This window comes from Girardinichthys multiradiatus, chromosome 6 (genome assembly GCF_021462225.1).
Source record: "Girardinichthys multiradiatus isolate DD_20200921_A chromosome 6, DD_fGirMul_XY1, whole genome shotgun sequence".
Classification (NCBI taxonomy): Eukaryota; Metazoa; Chordata; class Actinopteri; order Cyprinodontiformes; family Goodeidae; genus Girardinichthys; species Girardinichthys multiradiatus.
The window spans coordinates 5438094-5463069 of NC_061799.1; the positions used below are offsets into that span (position 1 = coordinate 5438094).

Sequence of the window (24976 nt, forward strand, 5' to 3'; positions counted from 1 at the left end):
CTTCTCTATTCCGACATGTGGGGTCACTAGAGGTGTTGGTTGGCTTGGGTGGTTTGGATTGTGACAGCTTTTTTTCTCCTCTTCTTAAATAAAGCCATTAGGGGTGCAGCTTACAGCTGGTCACGGCCCAGCATATTTTATCAAGTTCTCACCGTGACCCACTGATCTCAGGACCTTGTTGACCTGCAGTAACTTTTCTTTGGCAGCCCTAACCCAAACGTGTAAGGGCAGCAATCCAGGCCTGTTACACTTCAAACGCATTGTTTGCCACTAAAAGTGCTTTATTTATCCCACTGAAGAACCATTAGACACGTTTCTTTAGAGCTCCGTTCCTTTGTTCAAAGAGAAAGCTGCAGGGTCAGGGTAGGAAATTCTGTTTCTCTAAGATTTACTCATGGGCAACCTATAAGTTTTCCTCCCAAAGATTGGTCTAATGAGAAACAGATTATACTGTCGAAAAAAATCTACACAAAACAAATTTAAAAACAACCTTTTTTCCAGAATATGGGGCTTCTTAGCCTGATGCAGACTGGTAATCAACACAATTGTGCAGCTTTCATTTTAAGCTGTTTTATGTTCATGTTTTATGTTTTGCTCTCCTAATTGGTATCATAAATTGTAACAGGCTTTAAACACAATGTTGTCTATGGGGTCCCCATTATTACTGTACCCTTCATGTGCAATGCTACATTAGCTTCACTCAGAAAGTGGAATGCTTAGTCTTTTTCTATTCTTTTTTTAGTTTTGTTGCTGGAATCCCAGTCCTACATCCAACAGGAAGATTTGCTCCTGTCTCTAAAGATCCTCATAGCAACCAGTGCAGAAGGTGGCTATGAGGCTCTGACATGTAAACTAAGGAACCTGTAAGCTACTGACAGTATGTTTAAAATCAGAGCTGGACATTGAATTTACTCATGACACTGATTTTAAGGGAGGTGCAGATATTTTTAAGGTCAAACTTGAAATCCTAATTTATCCCCAAGCAGGGGTTTGGGTGACATGACTTTCCACCCAGGGCATTGTGGCCTGAGGAGGTTTCACCAGCACTCAAAAGTAATTTGTCACATGAGCTTCCAATAAGTTCTCTATTGCTTATATCAGGGGTTCCCAAACATTATAGCCTGTGACCCCCAAAATAACAGGGCCAGAGACATTGTATAAAACCACAGAACAGCAGCAGAGAAATGCAATTATGCATTTAAAATAAAATGCCTATCAGAGAATATTATGTATTAGGAAAAGGAGAGCAGATAATCTAACAGGTTTATAAATATAAGACACTCATGTGGCACTCCTCTAGCATCCACAGTATGACATTGTCTTTTTGCAGCTAAAACTAAAAACTAAACCAAATAATTTACTTAATCTTTCTTTTAACAAAAGAAAAGTTCAGGAGAATCATCTTCTTTCAGCTAGCTGACTACCAGCTTTAGCAACAGGTGAGGGAGGGGGAGCACTAGCCTATTCTTCATGAAGCCAGAGAATCTCTGTTACTTTTCTGTGGGATCTCCTGACAATCTATTTAAACCAGCAGAAAGGTTCATGGACATTTTTGTGGTTTTGAATCCATGACTGGGTGTGTGCGTGTCTGCGTGCTTGTGTGTGCCTATGTGGGTGTGTGTGTGGTTAGAATATGGAGGATATGCTCCTGCAGAGGCGTGTAAATGATTCAGTAGAGAAGGTTGCATCATTAAACCTGTTGTGGTGGATGGGAAGGTGGTGAATGCCTAACCTAGTAGCCAACAACAATATTTCATCCGCTTTAACAGATCATTATGTTTTTGGAGTTTTTTTTATTTTGTTTGACAATGATTATTCATATCTGATGGAGTGGTGACATCATGTAAGACAGGGTTCTGGTAACATTTGAAAACATAGATGAAATGATTAAGGAATTGCCATTTCAAAGTCTTTGAAGCATCTTGTTTTAGCAGACTCTGGCTAACATTACAAGAAGAGCTGCTACTTTTAGTATGGTGTGTTCACTGTTGGAAAAAGCATTGGGTTTTTGAGCTTCCCAATAGGCTGATTGTGTCTACGAATTTGGATTTTTTTCCAAGGTTTCAAAAGCCAGTTGCATAAAGTGGAATTACAGTACATAGACAAGTAGCCTACTTACATCAAACTTTTAATATTTACTTCACATGTACGTTCTTGCCTTTTACCTCAAGGAGAATAAAGTACTGTCTGTACTTCAACAAAGAAAATGCAAGCTTTCCCTCCAGACCCACCTTTGTTGCAGCTTACATCTGCTAGCTTGCCTGAGCAGGGCTGCCATGTGCGTTTGTGGTTTGTGTTTAAACTGATCACTGTCTCTGATTGGCTTACAACAAAAGCTTACTCTACCTTAGCCAATTATTATCACTTGTGCCATTGTCTGTCCCCTCACTCCTCCCTTCACCAAAAAAAAAAAGCTTAGCTCCTGTGGCTGTGAGCCATGACAGATGACATGAGCTGCAATGAGTAGCTTTAATTTATAACGCGCACCATTTAATTGTCGGCCATGGCGTTGTAATGCTGAAAAAAGGGATTTGTTTGATTAATCGCTACTGAAAAAAGTAACAGCGTTTATTTTAACGCCGTTGTTCCCATCACTGCTGATCACTAGTCAGGGCCGGTCAAGGGGAAAATCGTCCGATCCTGCTCAACAGCTAGCTTTTTTGTGCATCTCTAATTTTTATGAAATATGAATGAATGCAGGGCTGCATGGTGGCGCAGTTGGTAGCACTGTTGCCTTGCAGCAAGAAGGTCCTGGGTTCAATTCCTGGCCTGGGGTCTTTCTGCATGGAGTTTGCATGTTCTCCCCATGCATGCGTGGGTTCTCACCGGGTACTCCGGCTTCCTCCCACAGTCCAAAGACATGCCTGTTAGGTTAATTGGTCACTCTAAATTGACCTTAGGTGTATGAATGAGTGTGTGCATGGTTGTTTGTGTGTTGCCCTGCGATGGACTGGCGATCTGTCCAGGGTGTACCCTGCCTCTCGCCCATAGACTGCTGGAGATAGGCACCAGCTCCCCCGCGACCCACTATGGAATAAGCGGTAGAAAATGACTGACTGACTGATGAATGAATGCAGCACTTTCGTAAAATGATGTCAATCAGTTATTATTGTTTTACATCACTGGTTATTTGCAGAATTGCACCTTTTGCTGTCTGTTGGACCTAAACCCGAGCCAGCACAGCTCGAGTTATTCACAGCCACCCTGCTCCTGACAGGTTATTCAAGCCCCCTGTCTCTTGCTCAGTCTGATCCTGGCCTGAAACACTCTCGGACACCTACACACTCACATGTTGTCACTCAGTTAATAAAACCACCTGGTGGGAAAAACATGGAGAGTGGTGAGGTCATTCAGATTCTCTGTTCTCTTCGCCATCCTCCTCCAGGCTCTGTAATGTCCACACCTCAAATTACCCCCAAGCCTCCCTCTTGTGTGGGTTTGAGTGTTTGCACTGAAGCTGTCTGAGAGATGAACAGAAAATAGGGACGTACCTCTTGTTTTAGATCTAGAGAATGAAAGTCGCTAACAAAAACTGAGTGTGTGCACACATGTGGGGGCTAAAGAGGCCGGAGCCATGCCTAATGTATCTGAACCGAGACACAGGACCTGCTATCTGTTTCTCATTTAGCCTGCACTCTGTGGTTTTCCTGCAGTGACAGGCCTCCGAGTGAAAACTGGCACTAACGAGCAATTATATCCTGCCTGCCTGGCAGGGATTATGGGATTACAGAGTGATTGGCTTCAGTCTGTGCTCTCTTTCTGCACTCTCATTTTCCCAATCACACTCTTCCGTGTTTAGGCGCTCATCTCTCCTTTTCGACTACTCCGATTCTGTGGCTCAGTTATTCTTGCCTCATTTATTTTTCCCCTTGACGATAACTCATGTTTTCAAGTCTACTTTTGGTTATATTTTTTGAATTCTCATTCTCTATATCACTCCCAATTTTGTTTTTTCACCCTTGGCTTTGTGCCTGCCTCACACTATTAAAACAGTGAGAGATTCATGTTGTCCTGAGTTGCAGAGAAGAATTCAGAATGAGTCGAAAACACAATAAAAATGTAATAGATTTTAAATCTGATCCATGAAAATAAGAATGGAACAGAAGGAAGGAAAGGAGAGCAGGCTCTGGTGATCATTCTAATTACTCTAAAGGGTGAATCTTAGTTTGTATTAATTATAAACACTCCTTTTTTCTGGAGGCCACTTCATAGTCTTTCACTACAACAGAGTAAAAATGTAGCAGGTGATGTAATACCCTGAAGCTTCTTGCATACCATGTTTATGGAAAGTACTTCAAACACTGTCAGCGGAGTGTCATCTGCTAGATTAAAGCAAAGCTACAAAACCAGTTTGTACATTTCTTTGTGTGTAAACTGAGTTTTAGGAACACCAGCAGACCTCCTCAAGCTTCACTGTGTGTGACCTCCCTAGGTTTCCTGGTGTCTGTAAGTGATCAAGCAGCTCTCCGGGTGTTCAGACTCCCTCTCCTGCGTCTCCTCTTACACCGCAGGTGTCTTTTATTGAGCCGGGTGTGATTTACTCTCTCGTTTTTTGTTTTTTTTTTCCTTCTCCTGGATCCTACAATAAGGCACCACGGTAGTGACAGGTTAAAGCTGGAGGTCAGAGCATTTTACATACATACATGCATACACAGCAGAGCACGGCATCTCCCTAATGGGTGGTCATTACCACGTATTAGACCAGAGAGCTTTCTTTCTCTGGAACAAGGTGAGAGGTTTATGGAAACTCTGTGGACACTGATCAACTCTGAGGGGGTAACTGCACACAGATCACTGATCAGAAACACACTGAACTTAGTTTCTTGTTTTCTCTGTACAAACAGCTTTGAGAGTGATTATTATCTCTAATGTGATGTTCAGAAAATAATCCAGAGTCAAATTATCTTTTGGATGTGTTATTTCAATTGTTTTTATTTTATATTGTTTAAATGAACAATCATGCACTTTGAAACACATAAAATGTTCAGACCTTTATACGTGCTCAGGAAATGTGTAGAATAACATTGTTTATGATTATTTGTAGGTGTAACTAAAGCAGCTCTGGGGACAAGATGACACCAGATATTGGGTTCACAATAAGACAAGATTTTTGCACTACTTTTGGCAAAACTACAAATCCATATTTTTTTATCGGTTTTGATAAATAGAGTAAAGGTTTTAAAGCATCTGAAATCAGTGTAGAAGAATCCAGTCTAGGCTGGACTAGTGATTAAAGTGTTTTTAAGGCTGTCCTAATGGGCTGAAAATGTTCCCTTTGGTGCTTTTACAAATAGAATAAAAGTTTCCAAAATATTCAAAATTTGTTATAAAACATCTTTCCCCAGTGTTCACTTTTGACCTAATTATTTTACGTTTTGAACTAGAGGTAATCAGCTGCAGTCCAGACTCATTAAGAACTGTGAAATGTTTTGCACCAAGCCAACTTTAGTACAGTAAGCTGCTTACGGTTAGCTAGTCATAGTGTCCTCACAGTAATTACAAATAATTTGCATCATTTCTTTTATTTTAATCCACCAATGCCGACGTGCCCCTGGGCAAGGCACGTAACTCTAACTGCCCTACAGGTCTGTGTATCTGGGTATGAATGTGTGTGTATTTGTGAGTGCAGCTGGGTGGATGTGGCTCTCTGAGACGTTGGTATGACTAGAGAAGCGCTATCCATATACCAAACAAACAATGTCTTTATAACCGATTGCTGTCGGCCAGCCTAAAGAAAAGTCTTTATTAAGGCCTTCACATTCCTACAGAGAAACACCTACAACATGCACGTCACCAGGCTCTGAAGAACAACTGGCTTAACTGAACAACCACATTTTCAAAGACAATCAGTTTTAACTATATATTCATAGTGGGTGACAATGTGCTGGTTTATATATAGTCATAGAGAAAGAGAAAAGAACTAAAAATAAAGTTATTTCTCACCAGAATATCCATGCAACTTCTGTATCCTCAATGTGCCTAAGTCAATTAAGATAAATTAGCCACTCTGGGAAAACCTAGGATTTTTCCTCACTGTATATCTTAAAAAAAGGTTGGTGTTTTTTTCTTCTGCTCATGTTCTGGTCTGTTGTTTTCATTATGTGCTGTGTCTGACTGGGAGTATTATTGTCCTGAAAACCACCACAGCCACAAACAGCCCTTGTGGGTGGGAAAAGATGAAGAAATTTATGTCACAGAGGCTTTGCGGTGGAGTGGAGAATAAAATGTAATAATGATAAGGCTTCAGTCAACTCTGTTATCACAGTTCAATAACTGCTTTCTTTCTTACTTCAAAATAAGAGTTTGAACAATATTTCATCATATCCAGAGTTCATACCATTGGCTTCCATTCACTGGACCATATTAACACACCCATATCACACCTTGACAGCAAGGATGTCCTTTCACAAGACACACTTCACTTAGAAACAGTGGGAAGTTTTACTATTGCAAGATCACAGAGCAAGATGTCCTTAAACCCCTTAATGTTTGTTTAAAATTCTCTACCATTTTAGTTAGTGAGCAGGTAAACAAAATCTTCATGACTTATCATGTATTTTGTTTTTGGATCTGGAACTTACACTATAGTATATTACAGTTTGCTACAATGCCGTTATTGACAAACTAGTTTTATAGAGATTGTCTGGTCACTGTTTTGACCTTGTGGTTGTAATTTTACCAAATTCTCTTTAAGAATTACCAACAGCAACAAAGTAATTTTTTTCTTAATGATGAACTGTTTATGGTGAAATAAAACAATGATTTCTCAATAACTGCCCACATTTACAGAGTTGTCTCACCCCACATCACAAGATATTGGGTGTTTTTCTCCGGGATCATTCCAAAATAAATAACAGCTGTGTCCAACCTAATATTTAAAAGGAAGAAGGTGTGATTTTCAGTTGAGTGTCATATCATTAAATCATACATTCATTTATTTATTGTAACTATACAGGTTCCTGAAGAAGCGTTTCTGTTCTGATCAAGTTAGAATTTTCTGGATTTGGACTAGAAACAGTGCCATGCGTGTGGGTGAGAGACAGATCGGGGTGTCACAGCTCTGCAGTTACATGGGATTTTACTACTATGTCAAAGGAAAGACAAAATGACACATTGCAAGAATTACATTTTAAACTTTCGCATCTTTTGTTGGCAGTTAGTACAATTAGAGTAGTTAGCTCATTTAGCAGTTAGTATTACTAATAGCAGGTCCTCTTTATATTCCTTGTAGAGTTAGCAGACCCTTACCTTAACTGTAAGAACTCCAAATATTATCAACACTTCTTAATCTACCACGCTTCATGACAGACAACTTAACTCTTCTAAAACATAGATTAGGGCAGCATTACTGTAATACCATCAACTCACCATGTAGCAGCCTGAATGAACAGCCGATTTGCTTTTGTAGAAAATAGGTTCCTTTGCAGATGCTTCTTACAGTTTTTGTCCTTCTGTCCTCAGTAACAGCTTCCACACTATTGTCTATACAACCAAGTAGCACTTCTTGTATCTCTGGTGCGTCCACTGTTGGAAAAAAGATCACAATATTTGTTTCCGACAGCCAATCACCTATTACTCTTATATTTATTGTTAGCTCTTGGTTTGTTGTAATGGTCTGTTGTAAATCACTTTGTAATTTTTGTATTTTGAAACATGCTAATCAAATGCCAACTCCAGCATCGCTAGCCAACACTCTTCATGAATATTTCATCTTGTCTGTCTCTGTTTATTTTTTCAACTAGGAACCAAAAATGCTGCTACAGCTGGGTGGGGTGGGGGAGAGGCTTATTTTTCCTTTTTTACTTTGATGACAACTGGACAGCAAAGGCTTCACAAAAGCTATCATCAGGTTTTATTAGTGCATTACCTCATGATATGTATTATTTCTGTTAGATTATGGATTTATCTCTGTTACGTCCAAGCGGTATAATATTTAGCGGTTCACACCAGTTAAGTCAGCTCTTGTAACCGGCTCTGGCCTTTTAGGCAGCTCCTGCTTTTGGAGAGTTTATCCACTAAACTAACTATGAAGAACAACTGGAGAGTAGTGGACCAACAGTTTAAATGGGAGTTGACAGAAACTCTGCTCTCCCTGCAGTGGACATGGATAAACCAAAGGCTTTAATCAGCTAAACAGGGTTAAAACACATGCTTGGCTTCTCTAATCACACCTAGAGACACGCATAAACACCCTCAGCTCCTCAGCAACTATAGAGCTGACACTCTCCATGGTCCTCCTCTCTCCATCCCCCAGCTCCCCTTCCCACTTCATTCTGAAAAGGCTGCAGGCGTCGGGCTGTAAACAGCTCCAGAGTGCTGGGGTGAAATGAACCAGCAGACAGGCCGGAGTAGACTCCTGGCTCATTGATCTAAAAAGAGCTAAACACTCCCAGCTGTGGCATTAGGGACTCCGGGCAGCTTCTCTCCTGAGACCTGGTGAGGACCTGTAGCCATCTTTCCCAACTCATTCTACTGTTCGGTTTTAAATCAGCTCAGAGACAGAGTGGGACGGGAGCCACTGAGTCAACAAAGTCTGGTTTTAGGTTGCTACGTATAATGGCATGCAATATGTAAGTCCTAATTTTGCTCAATCTTGCCTTTTCTTCTAGTCAGCTCACCCACCCCTCGGTGTGTGTCACTGTACTTCATCTGGACTGGATCACTACAGCTGGGACACGTAGGATTGCATAAACACATCAACAGGTCTTATCATGGCTGTGATCCATAATCTGTTGCCAGTCTTCCGTCTCATTGCAAAGACACAACTGCTGGGATTAATTTGGACTGTTAAATAAACATGGTGCAAAGATATCGCTGGGATCAGCAAACTCATGAACGGTTCACGCCGCCTTGTCTCACAGCCAGCGTGCAGTGCTGCTGTAGTTCAGTGCCAAGGTTAAACAAAGCCTTGCAGAGATGACAGATGTGGTTTCAAAGATGGTGGCTAGAGTGTTGTTTACTAAAATGTTCGTGCCAGATTTAAACAAGTGAAATGTTTAATGCTGAATGAATGTGATTATTGGTGAGCAAGCAGGTTAACTTAAAATAGCAGAGAGAAAGTGCTGTTTTGGTCTTTTAGTTTATAAAAGCTGCTCTGTTTTGGCTGAGCACCTTAACCTGTTTTCAGTCTGAAATCTGCAGTCTCTTACTGTGGTGCACACAGTAATCCTGAACAGGGGTGCCATATTTAGGGGTGGACTGTGAGAAAGGCATTTAAAATCGGCATGCTGGGACGCGGTGCTGGCATACGGGTTAAGCGCGCGACCATATATAGAGGCTATGGTCCTCGATGCGGCTGTCCCGGGTTCGAGTCCTGGACCCGACAACATATGCCGAATGTCTCCCCCTCTCTCTGCCCCTCTTTCCTGTCTGCCTACTGTCCAAAATAAAAGCCTCCAGTGCTGAAAAAAATTCAAAAAAAAAAAAAAAATTGGCATGCTAAAAAGGACATAAATAAATAAATAAATATTGCAAACTTCTAAAGGTGTGTTTATGGCTGTAGTGGGTGGGTGTAGGATGCAGGGGGAGCAGAGATTGCTAGGGGTGGCCACTGATGTTATATTCATAGGTGTAATCAAAATATTAGCACTGTCTTAAAAGTAAATAATTTCCATATATGCAAATGCATTGGGAACACTGCACGATATATCCCAAATCACAACATGAACAAAAATGTATCACATTAGTTATCAATCTACAAAAACTGAGCAAAAAGTAATAATAGACTGACAAAGATAGCATTGTCAGCCCTTTCCTTAACAAATTCAACCACTCACTGTAACTAAAAAAGTGCTTGAACATTTAACTTTCCTGTAAATCCCTGAACTATAATGTAGTTTATAACCACTGTTTCTGAGAACTGCTTCATACCTGTGATGCATAGAACCTGCCTACTTCTGGAACCTGAGAACAGGTATTCTATCCCAGGAAATTCCACAGTTTCTCTGCATTTCTTTGTTTTGCCTCAGAAACAGCATGTTTGATGCTACCCCACATGTTTTCTGTTGGATTGATGTCTGGGGATTGGGCTGGCCACTCCATATTGTTAATCATGCTGGTGTGTTTGGGGTCACTGTTTTGTTGAAATACCTGTTCAAGAGCATTTTCTCTGTAGCAAAAGGCAACATGACTTCTTGAAGTATTAAGATCCATGATCAGTTTAAATAGGCTGAATTGTGATAAATAGATGCAGAAACTGTCAGATGAGAACATCCCCGTTGCAAGATGCCTGAGTTCATCAAATGTTTGAAAGATTGCAACCTCTTTGGCGAATGTTTTTTTTTCAACAATGGGGGTTTATGGGAGCTTTTTCCTACTAACTTGACTCCACATGAGCTTCGTTGATCATTGGCTTTCCTTTGATCTTTTCAGATGGTCCCTGCTTCTTTGGTTTTGGTTTCCATTTTAAAGCATTTGACATTGTTTTAGTTTAGTCGTGTTTTGCATTGGAAATCATTTTGACTTATTATTTACCAAATTAAACTTGTGTTAATCTTAATTTCTTGCTCTTCATCTGTTCTTTCTCACGACATTCGGACTGGGTGAGGTTGAGGCCGTAAGGATATCAGGAACATAATTATTTTACCTCAACAGTTGGTATGATGTTATTCTCAATAAGATGTGAAGCAACTTTACTCATATTTTCCCTGAAGATATAAAATAACCACCATAAATCGTAAGTACCAACATTGGCTGCCTTTGTCCTTAAATATGGCCCCTTTGTTTTTCATAGAGTGAAGGTCCTTACTAACTGAACTTCACGCTGCTATTATTTTCAACCTGCCCCTTTCAATTAATGATTCAGTTACACATAGTCAGCGGCATGCCATCATGACTGTTGAGTCTGATGGTTTTCTATTATTCTACTACATTACTGGTAGATCATTTTCCAATGTAGAAATATGTCTAATAAAACAGTGTTAATGTGGTTAGTGATGTTACACTGATTTGTTTCTAAACACTACTGGATGTAGGAATTGGAACAGCTTCCAATGGGCCAGTTACTAACAGATTATCTACAGTATAGATTAGCAGCATTCTGTGTTCCAGTTCTCCACATGTACCTTCACATTCTCAATATTTAATGTTCATGACCCAGATGACTCACTGGAGGAAGGGGCAGCCAGCTACTGATTCATTTTGAACACTGTTTGCATAAAGAAATGTTTAATTAATAAACACCACACAAGTTTGTTAATATTGGCTGAGAATGAGATTTACATCTGAATTTACATCTCATCAATGCTGGAATAAAGTGTAGTGATAAAAATCTGTGTGTAGCTCGAACTTATGTTGCTTTACCATATGTACCTTAAACCGTTCGCCTGCTACTGTAGCTACATAACAGCCCTAAGTATACCAGCGGTGAATTTTCTCAAAAATACAAGTGAATGAATCAAAGAAAAACAATTGTTTTTGAGCCAGTAAGTGGACAATTCAAATGCATTTTAGGCTTCGTTTACCCTGCAGGCAAAATTGGCACCAATCCGTTTTTTGCACACATGTAACTTTGATCTGATTTTTTATATCTGACAATCTGAACAGCAAAAATCCAGATTTTTATCCCATCCAGGCCACTTTCATATGTGGTTCTAAATTAAATAAATATGTGACATTTTACAAAGTAATCTCATGCTGTATTTCATCTGACCATTTTTTCATCATCGATGACAGACTCACAGTGTTGTAACAGAATAGGCAAGAAGCAGCTAGATCAGCAATGGATGAAATAAACATGGAAGACACCACTGATGGAGCTACTCAGAATTGTCAGGTCCAATGATGGAACCATTTCAGAATTTATACACACACTGGCATGTGTAACATTTATATTTACTCCATAGTGTGTGATTTCACACACTGTCTCTCTGTGAAATCACATCCTCTGCACATGCTGCTCACTTCAGCACCATGAACTGTTCACACTGGATTCAGATGGAAGTTATGTTTAATTACAATTTGAATAAGCAGGCAGGGAAAAAAAACCAGAACAAAATCACAATAAATAGGTGTTTAGCCTTAGTGTGGATGATTCCTTGGCATATATTTCAGTCATTATCAAATACTTGCATCCAGTATAAAGTACATGTCCTCAAATAGCAATGTTAGGCTGCTATTCCAACATTTTGTATGTTGGATTTTTGTTCTCATTTCTGTAAACTTTGGTGTTCCATTATTTATTCTGCTACCGGGCTTTGACTTTTATACGTTTAATGTGATTGATATGAACAGGGGAGTGGTTGCTGAAAAGTAGATACAATGTCTGAAAAGCCTTGAACTGAATGACTTTTCCTATCAAGAATTAAGTTTAAACTTACTTTAAAAAAAATCGGTCATAAAATTGAATGTAGAGAGAAAATGTGCTTTTATTTTGCAGTTCCACCTAGCCCAGGAGCTGTATGTCTCATATAGACCCCTGAAGTCTGCAGATACCTCTTTGCCCTTTGTTCTCAGGACAAGAACTGATCAAGTGAAGGCACTATTTAGTTTTTATGCTTCTCAGCTCTGGAATCAACTGCCTGAAAACCTGAGATGTGCTAAAACTGCTAGCTCTCTAATTTCAGGACTGAAAATGTTACTGTTTACTGAAGCTTTTCTATAAAGGCCAAATATTTCCAAATTTCTGTCACATTTGAACTTTTGTTTGCTTAAATTTGTTCTTTATAATTTCCTTGATTCGATAATGTCTCCAGTTTTGATGTAAAGCTTAATTCGTCTTTCTGTCAGGTGCTTTTTTTGCATCTCTGTTCCTTTGTTTTCCTCTAAAGAACTTTGAATTCTCCTGTGTATGACTGGTGCCACACAAATAAACCTGCCTTGCCTGGCCTTGCATTTCATGCCTACACCCAGCCAAGAAACTGTTTTGTTATTATCAAGCACTTTTGATGATCACCGGTATAATACATGGGTTTCCAATTATTGTGAGTAAAAGAATTTGTAATCAGTTGACTTTTATTTTTATTTATTTGTGAACATTAATCATCACGAGTTTCTACAACATATAGGAATGAGGTTGGAAAGCTCTCTAATTTTGGTCCTGAAATTAGAGAGCTTCAATGCTTATATGAAGCGAATCCTCTTGTTTCAATGACCTTTGGTCTTACAAAAGCCAAAGTGGATGACCTCATGTTACGGTTGCGTGGTGGAGAACAGTATCTTCACCACTGCACGTACTATATATAAACATCTCCATCAGTGGCATTTCTTATCAGCTACCCTGCCTCTCTGTGGTTTTTGTCTGGGACCTCCACGGAGTGCCCTTGCTATGCCTAGTTTCCCCTGCTTGTACCTCTGCCACAGAAATATCCTAAAGAATGTCTTTGACAAGGGTATCACAGATGCTGCCTTTTGTTGCTCAACTGGGGCTGTTTGCATGGGTGTATGAACCGACAAGCCAACACTAGCCACAGTTGTTGGCATCAAACACAGGTCTTGTTTTAAAAGCTGCAACAAAAACACTGTCATCATGCACTGAGGACGTGATTTATGTGACATGCTGGCTTGTTTGGGGGCCCACAGGACAGTTCTTTTTTTACAGTATCTGGACAATAGTGAATGTATACACTTCACACTACCCGTATGCCATGCCTTAAGTTTATGTTAGTCTTTTCATGGGAACTTTTGGGATATGGAGAGCTGACAAAGTGAAGCGTTGTTCTTGTTCTTAAATTCCTCTCTGCCTTTATTCTTCTGTTTCTCCAGGTGGGACCAGATGGAGGGTTTGGAGAAAGGATAGACACATTTCTTCTGTCATGTCAGCAAAGGCCAAGGTTTGTCAGAAACTTTCCCTCCTTTGTCCTGACTTTGTTCTTCCTGCTATCTTCTGCTGTTTCGTACTTAGTCCAGTTTCCTCATTTTTTCGTAGACATAAGAATAACAAAGTCAGCAAAAAACAGACCATATTAAGATATACATTATCAGCAAACACCTTCCCTTTTAAGATTTGTTTAAGTTTTCATAAGAGTAAGTGGACCCATATTTACAGTGTAGGTATTAATCAATCGACTAAAACAAAGAAGTGTTTTGCTTTGCTTTTAGTGTTTTTAGATCTCATTTAAACTCTGTTAACCACACTGTCAGCAGTGGGCAGTTCTGTTAATCTTGATAGCAATTCATTCATAATGAGGTTTCCTTTAAGGAAACATGTCAGTCAAATTAGTACAACATCACAGTACCACTGCATTCTATTAACCATGTCAGAGGGCATCCAGCCCCTGGCCTGATGACTCACACTACTACAAAGAAATCTAAGAAAACATTGTCTGTTTTGTTTCCAAGTACTAGAATTTCCCTCATATGTAGTCCCACTACCTCTGAGCAAAATTTAGATAAATCCATTTTCTTCTCTTTAAACTTGAAAATGTGGTTGAAAAGTAAACGTTGAAAAGGCGTCTATATGAAGACTCCTGTGTGGGTTGCTCAAGTAGGCTAACCAAACCTAACTTCAGCATCGTTGTTTAGGCAACATCTTGACAGGACCTGCGGGTTCTGAAAGTCCAGTTTTCCTCCTGTTTTTTGGCTAAATAAAGACAAGGACTGGCCAACCTTAAATGGCTGTAGAAAGGTTTTCCATGGACCTCCTGTGTTTAGTGGGTCAGCTACGAGCACTCAGTACTGATATAATCTTGTTGCAAGCAGACACCGGCCAGTTTCTGGTTTAAAGGCACACTGTGGCATGAAAAGTCATACTTTCAAAATTCTTTATAATGGGATGCCAGAGAGACAGTCGAAGTGTGCAGAGATTTTTCTGAGCATATGGAGAGTAGGATTATGCCCCCACCCTCTTCTTGTCTTGTCAGTCAGCTGGCTAAAAACAGCTGACTGATAAGTCAGCTGTCTTTAGCGAGGGTGACATCCTGTATATATATATCACCTGTATATATATATACTGTATATATATATATATATATATATATATATATATATATATATATATATACTGTATATATATACAGTATATATATATACTGTATATGTATATATATATATATACTGTATATATATATATATATATATATATATACTGTATATATATACAGTATATATATATATATATATATATATACTGTATATATATACAGTGTGTATATATATATATATATATATATATATATATACACTGTAAATATATATATACACTGTAAATATATATATATATGTTTTTATTTATATGTTATGTAGGCTCTCTGCTGGAGGTGATACTAGATTTATTTCACTACTTGTGCAGAATATAATTTCAAACTTAGTCTTAAAATAATTTATCTGAAATGGATCTAGAATCAGCTTTATGAGTGCATAAAACAGTTATAAAATTGTTAAAACAGATTTTATATAGAGTGAGTGTCAGCACAATCACTCTACATGTAAACATACATAGACAACATGCATGTTTTTGGACTGTGGGAGATAGCTGGAGAACCCACACTTGCAGAGGAAGAAAATGCAAACTCCGTGCAGAAAGACCCATGGCTGGGATTCCAACCTAAGGCTATCATGATGTCAGAAGCTGGCTTTGTGATTACTCCATCACTGACTCGGTGGTCACCTTTGTTTACATTTGCAAAGGTTAACATTAGGAGCTGTTGCTGATATCAAAGTATATTTTTGTGCATGTGGACCTGTTGTAGCTGCTGGTACATTTAGTGATAAACGGGAAATTAAAATGTTCAGGCTGGTTAAAAATAAATACATTAAAAAAATCAAAGGATACTTAATAAGTCGACAGTTGCAGCACTTGCAGTCATGTCCTGTTCTCACACAAACACAGAGCTTTGTTCTTTGTGTTTACTTTTCACTTTATTTGCTAAAGCCACAGAACTTTCTCATGGAAAACAGTTTTAAAGCTATTTCCTTTTTAAAAAGTCAACACACATGACTTCATCTTTCACTGCTTCAATAAGATTAAATACATTAAGCCGACCATGCTTATTGTGCAAAAACAAATTCATAGACTTTTTGTTTCTCCTGTCAGATAAGTGAAAATGTTTTGTCATGTAACATCACAAATAAAACACAGCAATAGGAAAAGCTGACCCTGTTCATTGTACTTTCATTTACCTACTCTGTATATCTTAGCCTTAGGTCTGATGTGAAGAGTTAGAATTGAGTTCCAGCTCATGTTTTCTGTGTCTTTAGGCGCTCCTGTGGGTGCTCATCTCTTTGCTGCCTCTTGTGGAAGGAGCTCACATGAGAGCTCATACTCCGACTGCTGCTGCTGGTATAGGATCAGACTTAAGCCATGCTGCAGGCCTTCTGGACGCTCAGGACGAGAGAGAGTTTCCTGTGACACTGCCAGAAGTAGTGGAGGACAAGGAGCAGGAGGATGACCCTAACCCTACTTGGCATGCTCTATATGGTACTGAAGTTCCTCTTAAAGTAAAGCTCAGGCATGTCAGCTACACTGGGCTGCATCATAATGCAAAAATCTGAGTCACCTCAGAAAATTTAAAGGGAATATGTTTTTATAGCGGCATGCAAAAGTATCTATACCCCTTAAACGTTTTTATAGTAAGTTCGGTAACATACTATAAACTTCTTTTATTGGAATGTTATCTGACAGACAAACACCATTAAAAATCTGAAAAGCGTGGGTTGCATTTGTATTCAGCCCCATTTATCCTCCAGTGCAAACAGAAGTCATCTAATTAGGAAATCTCTAATTCAATCTATCATCTGGAAACGGAAAGAGTCTGGCACAACTGTACCTACCAAGACACCACTGTCCACCTAAACTGACGAGCATTAATCAAAGAAGCAGCCAAGATGCCCATGTTAACTCTGGAGGAGCTAGAAATCCACAGATCAGGTGGGAGAATCTTCTGACAGAACAATTCTTAGTAGTGCACTTCACAAATCTGGCCTTGTTGGAAGAGTAGCGAGAAGAATGCAATTAGATGTTCAGTTAGTGGTTTGCCACAAGCCAAGCAGAGGACACAGCAAACATGTGGAAGGAGGTGTTCTAGTCAGATGACACTAAAACTGAACTTTTTGACACTATGTGTTGTGAAAACACTAAACACTGCCTTGAACAAATCATTCACTGTAACATATGGTGGTGGTAGCAGCATACTGTGGGGAGGCCTTTTTTGTGTCAGGAAATGAAACCTGATCAGAACACAGCCAGTGGTACAGAGGATTAATTTAAATTAAAACACATGTATGTGTTCGGCAGGCCTAGTAAAAGTCTGGATCTAAATCCAACAAAACAAATCTGTGGCAAGACTTAAAAAATCAATCTTGATAGATGCTCTCCATCCTGTCAGACTAAGATTGAGTCATTTTATAAAAAGGAAAAATGGGTACAATTGTTGTCAAAACTGACAGAGGCAGCAGCCACACTTTTGTTCCCCAAAATATTGATTTAGGGGAGTTGAATACAAATGCAAGATACAATTATCAAAGTTCTATTTGTAAAACTATATGAAAACCATGTAAAATTGTCTTTCTACTATGCAATTATACACTACGTCATGCTGGTCTGTCACATAAAATCCCAAGAATAAACATTGAAGTTTGTGCTTGTAACGTGACATGGTGTGAAAAACCTTAAGGGGTGTGAATACTTTTGCAAGGTGCAGTATTTTGGATTTAATTCTAGCATTGAAGTATATGATTGTGTCATTAACTGTACAGATCTAGCCTCTATACTATACAGAATATTTTCTAATATTCTCTCCACTGCATTTTTCTATATGGTTTTATTTCAGAGCCGTTTGTAATGGATGAGATGGATGACCATCCCAGCATCCGCTGGGCAGGGCGCTCCCCACGCTCGTCTGACCCCACAGAACCTCAGCCTAAAGGATCACAGAAGAAGAAAAAGAAAAGAAAGAACAAAGAAGGGGAGGATGGCGAAGAGACAGGAAAAGCAGACAGAAGGGGGAAAGGTAAAAGCAGGCATCCGAAGCAGAGCAGCAGAGACTGCCGGGTGGAGAAAAAAGAGATGAAGGTTCGGGACCTTGGACTGGGCTTTGATTCTGATGAGATTGTCCTCTTTAAGTTTTGCGTGGGCTCTTGCCAGAGTTCGAGAACAAACTATGACCTGGCACTGAACACACTGCTGGAAAATGGCTCACTGCCTCGCCGCACTGCCCGTAAGGTCAGCAGAAATCCTTGTTGCCGGCCAGACCGGTACGAGCCAGTTTCCTTCATGGACACTACGACGACATGGAGGACCATCCAGTCGCTTTCAGCTGCCAGTTGCATGTGCATCGGCTGAATAGACGGTCTACACAGCCGGTTTCAACGCTCGTGTTGTGTGCTAAAGGCCTGGATATAAGTAATGGCCAGAGGGAGGCGATGTCACACATCAAACATAATAAGTTATAGAGGCCTTTTTGGGTGCAGCTGGACACTAAGGAGCTTAAATCAGAGACTTATGTGAAGCATCACTAGGGAATCTCCATCTGGAAAAAAAACAGTTTTCACCTCAATGCTGGACACGGGATTCAGGAACCTCTGAGCCCTGGAATTCCTTCAAAAAAGACAACTCGTATCTAAACATGTTTTGATTTTATGTGGGAGAGATCCAACAGCTGAAACTCATGAGATAAAAAAAAGCCTAGTTAAAGAACTGACACTGTTTATACTGTTACTTTAACTAAACAGACAGATAGGACACTCACTGCAAACAGTGAAACCAGCGCTTCCCAAAAATTCCCAACAGTTTTTCTGTTTCCCCACACACAAACAGGGACCTCACATTGTATCTTTTTCTATACATTCAGGTGAACTCAGCCTGGCGAACTCAGATGCCATGCATCTTCATGTATTACTGTGTAAAAGTAAAATATATTTATTACAGCTAAATTATTTATTTATTATGGCTTCATATGAGAGCTGTTTTTATAAACTGTATAATGTAGATGCGAATATATATATTTATTGCCAAGATTCACATTTCACCTGCACAGCTGCTTTTGTTGGATTCTTCTCAGTGATTCATTTTAACGTTTTTCCCAACGCAGAGACACAAACCAGATAGTGAATTTAGACAGCCATTGTAGCCGTAGTTACTGCCTCTCTTATGCCATTTAGCCCTAACCAATAGAATGTAAATTGTCCTCCATCATACTGTTGTAATGATCCTGATTTATTTTGTTTTTGCCTCAGTAGTGCCTCACAGTCTTGATCCTAACATGTAGGCATGGGCCAGTAGAAGATGCTCAACATAAAGCAGGGGTTCCCAAACTTTTCATTCCATGGTCCCCCAAACAGCATTAGCTTCTGGGTGGGGACCCCTTTTTGCAAACCCACAGAAGCATCAGCTTTTTAAAATGTCTTTTACTAACTATTCAATAATCAATACATTTCTTTAATGTAAGAATATTATTAAAATATGTTAACAAAATTATAATCCCACTGAATAACATTCAACATACTGCTGAGAATAAGAAGTGTTTTTGTTTTACCATTATCCCCAACCTTTCTGAGGCCTTCTTAGTGCCCCCCTGGCGACCTCCCAGGGGGCCGTGGCCCCCACTTTGAAAACCACTGACATAAAGTAACAATAATAATTTTTCACAGTTTATAACACAAACATTTAATGAAGATCATGATCTGTTTCCTTTCATTTTAAACAGAAGAGCAACAATTATTCCTGCTTCTGCTAAAACTAAAAAACAACCTAATTATTTATTTATTACTTCTATTGATTGTTGTTAAAAATCTAGAATAAACACCCGCCAATTTCAGTAGTAGTTTTCAGGTGCTTAATGTGCAACATTAGGCATAGTTGCTGCTCTGTGTTTTAGAGTAAGACAAATATAACAAGCTGATTTTAGCTGGTTAGTTAGTTAGGCTTTCTGCAGAAAGAGTCTTCTTCAAGTGTTTAACCCCGCATGTTGCTTGTAGCTTGTCAGCTGCAGTTTAAAACAGTGTTCCCTTAAAAAGAGTGCTGGGTGATGCTCCTTCAGTTTCCACACCTTGACTCAGTTGTTTTTCACGTCTGGCAATAATTCCAAACAGCTGAATTTGTGTTTTGTGTGAGCGAGAAGGCTCTCTGAGTGTACAAGCCTTCTTTCAGCCAGCTAACCAGCAGTCACCACTGGATTTTGGACGATGTGGGCCACTAGGCTAAAGCCAAGTCGTGTGGCCTGCCCACATGTTTCTTTTATGCATGCAAATTACCATAGACTGATAGTTAGGTAACCACTGAGTTTACCATTGTTTCAGCTTAGAGTGGTCATCATTTTCTGTCATGACATCCAAGCAGCTAAAACTCACACAAACATCTGAATATGCTGTTATTGCACCAAGCAAACCAGCAGTTGCCTTGACTCCCTTTCAAGCCATAGTCTACTTTTCCCCAAAACAGGGCGTGGACCTTGCACAATCACTGAGTACCCAGATGTTTCAATTCACCTGTTGGTAGATCTACATGAAGCTTGACAAATGAAAACACCTCACAGTGACACGAGCATGTACGTTTTTTTGGAGGGGGGAAATGCCATGTTTGCAATACACTCATCCACTTGGCATCCATTCTTTTGGGCTCCAAAAAATCTCTGGGCACCAGGCTACTGCACAGGCAATTCCTTGCTCAAGTCCAATCCAGCCTTCAGTCTGCAACAACATGTGGGGGAGGGTGGTGTTTCTGTATGGTCCATACAGCCAGAGAAAACTGCAGTCACTTAAGCTCATTTAAAGAACTTTACCTTGTGGTATGACGGGAAACATTAGCAGTTTTACCTTTAGCCTTTTAGAACTTTGGTATACCTTGATACCATGAAACTGGCCCATGCCTACTGCCAGGTTATACCTTTGTTCCAGTTTCAGGTTTAATTTAACTTAGCAAAAATGTTCTTATTGCAAACAGATAAAATATTTTTCATCGTAACAAAACCTCAAAGTGTCTTAAGTGCATCTTAATGGTTCCATAATTCAGTTTAAATTACACTCGCTGTTACCCATCATCATCATCCATATTATTATTATTATTATTATGAAATGTTCTATATTTTTGTATGGCATTATCCTCCTAGGGAATAAAGTTTTAAAAATCTAAGTAGTTTCATCATTGTACTACTCAGACATGTGGTCAATTTGCTCAATTCAACCTTTTCTGGAAACCACTCTTTTCAAGCCGTTTCCAGTGGAGTTAGGTTGCAGCGCCACCTGGTGGCTGAAGGTCAAATCAAAGATTTAACCTTCAACTGGTTTGGAGCGTTGGTAGTACTGGTGTCCCAGCTTTGAAATAAGCCAAACCAACAACCAGCAGTTTTAATGTTTTTTTTTATTTTTATTATTTCTGCACAAACAACAGATCCAACAAAAATCTCTAAACATCTCTAAACATGTTTTTTAAGTAGTATGTTCACATTGGCTGTTTACAAATGTGGTTGTAAAATTTAAAATGTGCAATATGAATACTTAGTAAAAACAAAATGTTTACATGTAGTTTTCCACACATTACAAAGTTGAGCAGCGTGAGTTTACAAAATACAGATACGCAGCTTAACAACAACACATGATGGATGGACATCACAGTGTATAGCACTAACATTTTCACTTGTACCCATAGGGTATAATAATATACTATTTCTGTTCCAGTGCTTGAACAAAATCACCAAAGTCATTCTTCCCAATCCAGTTTTAGCCTAAAGAGGGACTTTTCCATCAGCATCAGCATCATCACAGTAAGCTGCTTGTTGGATTCACAGTTAGTGGCTAAATGCTGAAAGTGTCTCATCAGCCAAGACTGCCCATAATCATGACCAGGGCTAGCTGTTTTCAAGAGGCTGCACAGCCACTTTCAACAAATGCCCATTTGGATTGGGTGTTTTGCTGCGATTGAAGTAAAAAAGCAGAGAAGAAACCCAACACTGCTGCCATGCTTAATGTGAAGTACCTGCTGCCTGCTTACAACTAAAGAACAAAATCAAAACATAAATGATACAGAGTTCAGTGAGTTAAATGTAAAAGCACATTGAAGATGAGAAAATACAACCAGAGCCATGAAAAAGACACATTAAACATTGGGTTAGAAAAAATGAAAAACAACTGCAGACAGACATTTATTGTGGCTTTGATTCCAAATAAAATGTGTTTAACTCTTGGATTGTTTTTACAGCATTTGTCTGTTTGGCATTTTCTGTTATTATTTTTCTATTATCATTTTGTGTGGTTATACCATTGACGTCTGTATTTGTCCTACAAAATCAGATGTTTTTGCTCCACTGTTAGCTATCAGAGGTCTGCAACCTTCCACCTCCAGAGCCACATGCAATGGCTATCTGTAACTCAGCACAGTTAACAAGCAAATCTCATTGTGTTTCTATTTAAATAAAAGTTCAAAAGTGTCGTTTCACTCTCCAGTTTAATGCAGTGTGTGCATAATGTTTCCACATGTGCCCCTATACTGAAACGGCAGGCAGGTTAGGATTCATTTTAACACATAAACTTCTGTAAAAACACTGGAGGCAGCCCTGCAACACATTTCTAGAAGCTATGGTTAAATATAAATGTCTAATTTTCCAAGTGAAAAGCTACTATTTCATTGACCTGTTTGATTATGAAACTTGCTGGCATGTACAGTAGTCTCCCAAAGCAATCAACCAGGAACCTGTGAAAGAAAACTTTTAAATTTCTAAATGTAATGAGATTCTGCATTCTGAAGCATCAAACGTGTTTTTAAAGTAAGTAAATTTATTACAATCAGAAAGAAGAAATAAAGGTGTGGTCCACTAAAATCCTTGCTAAATCTATGGTAAATCCCAAATTGATAATCAGCTGATGATCCATCTCTCCTCGTATACAATTGCAACCGATGTTACTTGCATGGTAACATTAAGCTGCAACAGTCATTTATTTCAAGGATAAGTAGGTGTCATGAATAAAGAAATGACATTTGTGGCAAGGAAGGGAAAAAGTCTCTGTGGATTGTTCAGGTTGCAGACCTGTCATAAACGTAGCCTAAGCCTGTCTATAATGCTCCTATGAGGTCAAAAAAGTTACTTTGAACTTGATCTTGATCCAGACTGGTATTTTCTCTCTTAGCTACATGGAGAAGACAACAGAGTAGAAGTTATACCGGGGTGTTACAGATGATGGTATTTGTGCTCCTCTGCCTTGATGTCCTTTAGGTCCTTATAATAATACTTTTTTTAATATATTTACTTATTTACCAGGGCATGCTTAACTTAAATATTTCACATGGACATACATTTTTCTTCCCATAAGAATAACCAGTGAGCTTCACCTTACATCTCTGCCCAGGGGTCTGACATCAGACTGTTTGTAGCAGTTGATTGGTCACTTAAAGGCTTGCTTTATCGTACAAAGCAGCTCGTACTCCATCATGCAGTTAATGATATAGCAGGCTTTCTATTTGATCTAGCTAACATCAGCTTGTTCTTTGACATAGCAACGCTTTTTTTTTTCTAATTATCCTCCAGGAATTTTTTTCTCTTACTCCATTTTCTGTAACTGCTTTATTTTGCCAGGGCAAATATAATGGCTACCCGCCACTTTAGAAGCAGGCCACCAGTTTACAGGGTTGACTGTTTCCTGGACTTGTTTAGTCATTAATCAGTACAAGCAGTTCTGGTTTTTGTATGAATGGCATCCTGGGTAAGCCCCTACATCTGGGGAATAAGACGAATATAATTAACTTACTGAGCTGCAAGTCAGCAGCCTTTCTGCCACATCAACTCAGGCGTCACTCAGCATCCCATGTGCTCCGAAGCTGTACGTGTGTGTACTCCAGGTGGCCCCAAAACATGCACCTGGATGATCTGGAAGGCTTCCTTACGCCTCAGACAAAGCCCAATTCTCTAAAAGATTCTTTTAAATTATGTAAACTTTTACAAACATAAAGATCAACATATTAATTTAAAGCATCCAAAATTAATGAAGAACGTTTTAGTCCAGGCTTGACCTTCAAACTGTTGTGCTTTTCATGTTTTCATTGATCAAAGGTAATTCTAAAGTGAAGAAGACATAAAAAATATATATATATTTTTGTTGTATTACCAATATAATATAGGTTTTATGAATCTCAGCTTGTGCTTTAACAAGTCTTTGTTTAGTGTAGATCAATCCAGCTAATCCAGTCTAATTATATAAGATTTTATTCCATAGATGATCAAATGCATTACATGCTTCTTTAAACACATAAACTTAAATTTGCTCCAAATCATAAACTGTGAAAAGTTATTAACTCTAGCCTCAGGAATATTTTCTCACAATGCTGTCAGTCTGTACACCACAAGGGCCGTTCATCCCTATACACCTGCTCAGAGCATGACTTTTTTGCCCTGTTCTGTGCCACCCTGGCCAAAAAGCCATACTGCTCAAATCATATCAAATCACCAAACGTGCTCTGTATCCATATGTTGTACTAACTAAAATTCAGCAGCTTTCTCTTTCATAAAGATAGTCTAAATGTAATCATTCTGGTGCATTCTCTTATGTATGCATGTAACTATAGCATTAATGTCTTAGAAAGTTTTGTGCTGCAGTGCAGAGAGGCCCCACAACTACAGGAGGCGTAAAGAAAAACGAAGATGCTCAACATGGCTGCAAAACACAACTAATCTCCTGACAGCTGAGTGCATAAGAATACAAGTTGAGAGTTAATATTCCCATTTTAAGACGCCGACTTGTAAAAAACGAATAAACAACATATTATGATTTTAGCTTGGTTATTTAGGGCATCTGTTCTGTGTTAAGGTTCAGGGGGAAATATTTGATGGGTAACACCAGAGATGTGTGACTCATTGCCTGTCATAGATGGAAAGAAGGAAGTGATGGGTCAGAGGTGAAGATGGACACAAAAACAAAGAAAAAGACAGAGACAGATTCATCTGAAACGAGAAAAACAGGACATGAAACAGAGACCGGCTGAATGAAACTGGAAAAAAAAACTTAAGAAAACTTTCAAGAGGACTTACTGGTATGCTTTAAATTATATCTGTGTCCTTTTTCTAACTATATGCCCCATTTTTTTAATGAATAGTTTCTGCGTGGTCCGGGAACC

The 24976-nt window shown here is 39.1% G+C and overlaps 1 protein-coding gene across 1 annotated transcript in view; it reads left to right on the forward strand.

Moving 5' to 3' along the window:
* The window catches only part of LOC124870440 (glial cell line-derived neurotrophic factor), a 45192-nt gene extending 22892 nt beyond the window's left edge, over positions 1-22300 (forward strand). The window contains exons 3-5 of the mRNA XM_047369122.1: positions 13702-13769; positions 16135-16354; positions 17706-22300. Of these exons, the coding sequence (XP_047225078.1) occupies positions 13702-13769; positions 16135-16354; positions 17706-18217 (800 nt within the window). The 3' untranslated portion in view covers positions 18218-22300. The remainder of the gene's footprint in view (positions 1-13701; positions 13770-16134; positions 16355-17705) is intronic.
* The last annotated feature ends 2676 nt before the right edge of the window (positions 22301-24976 follow it).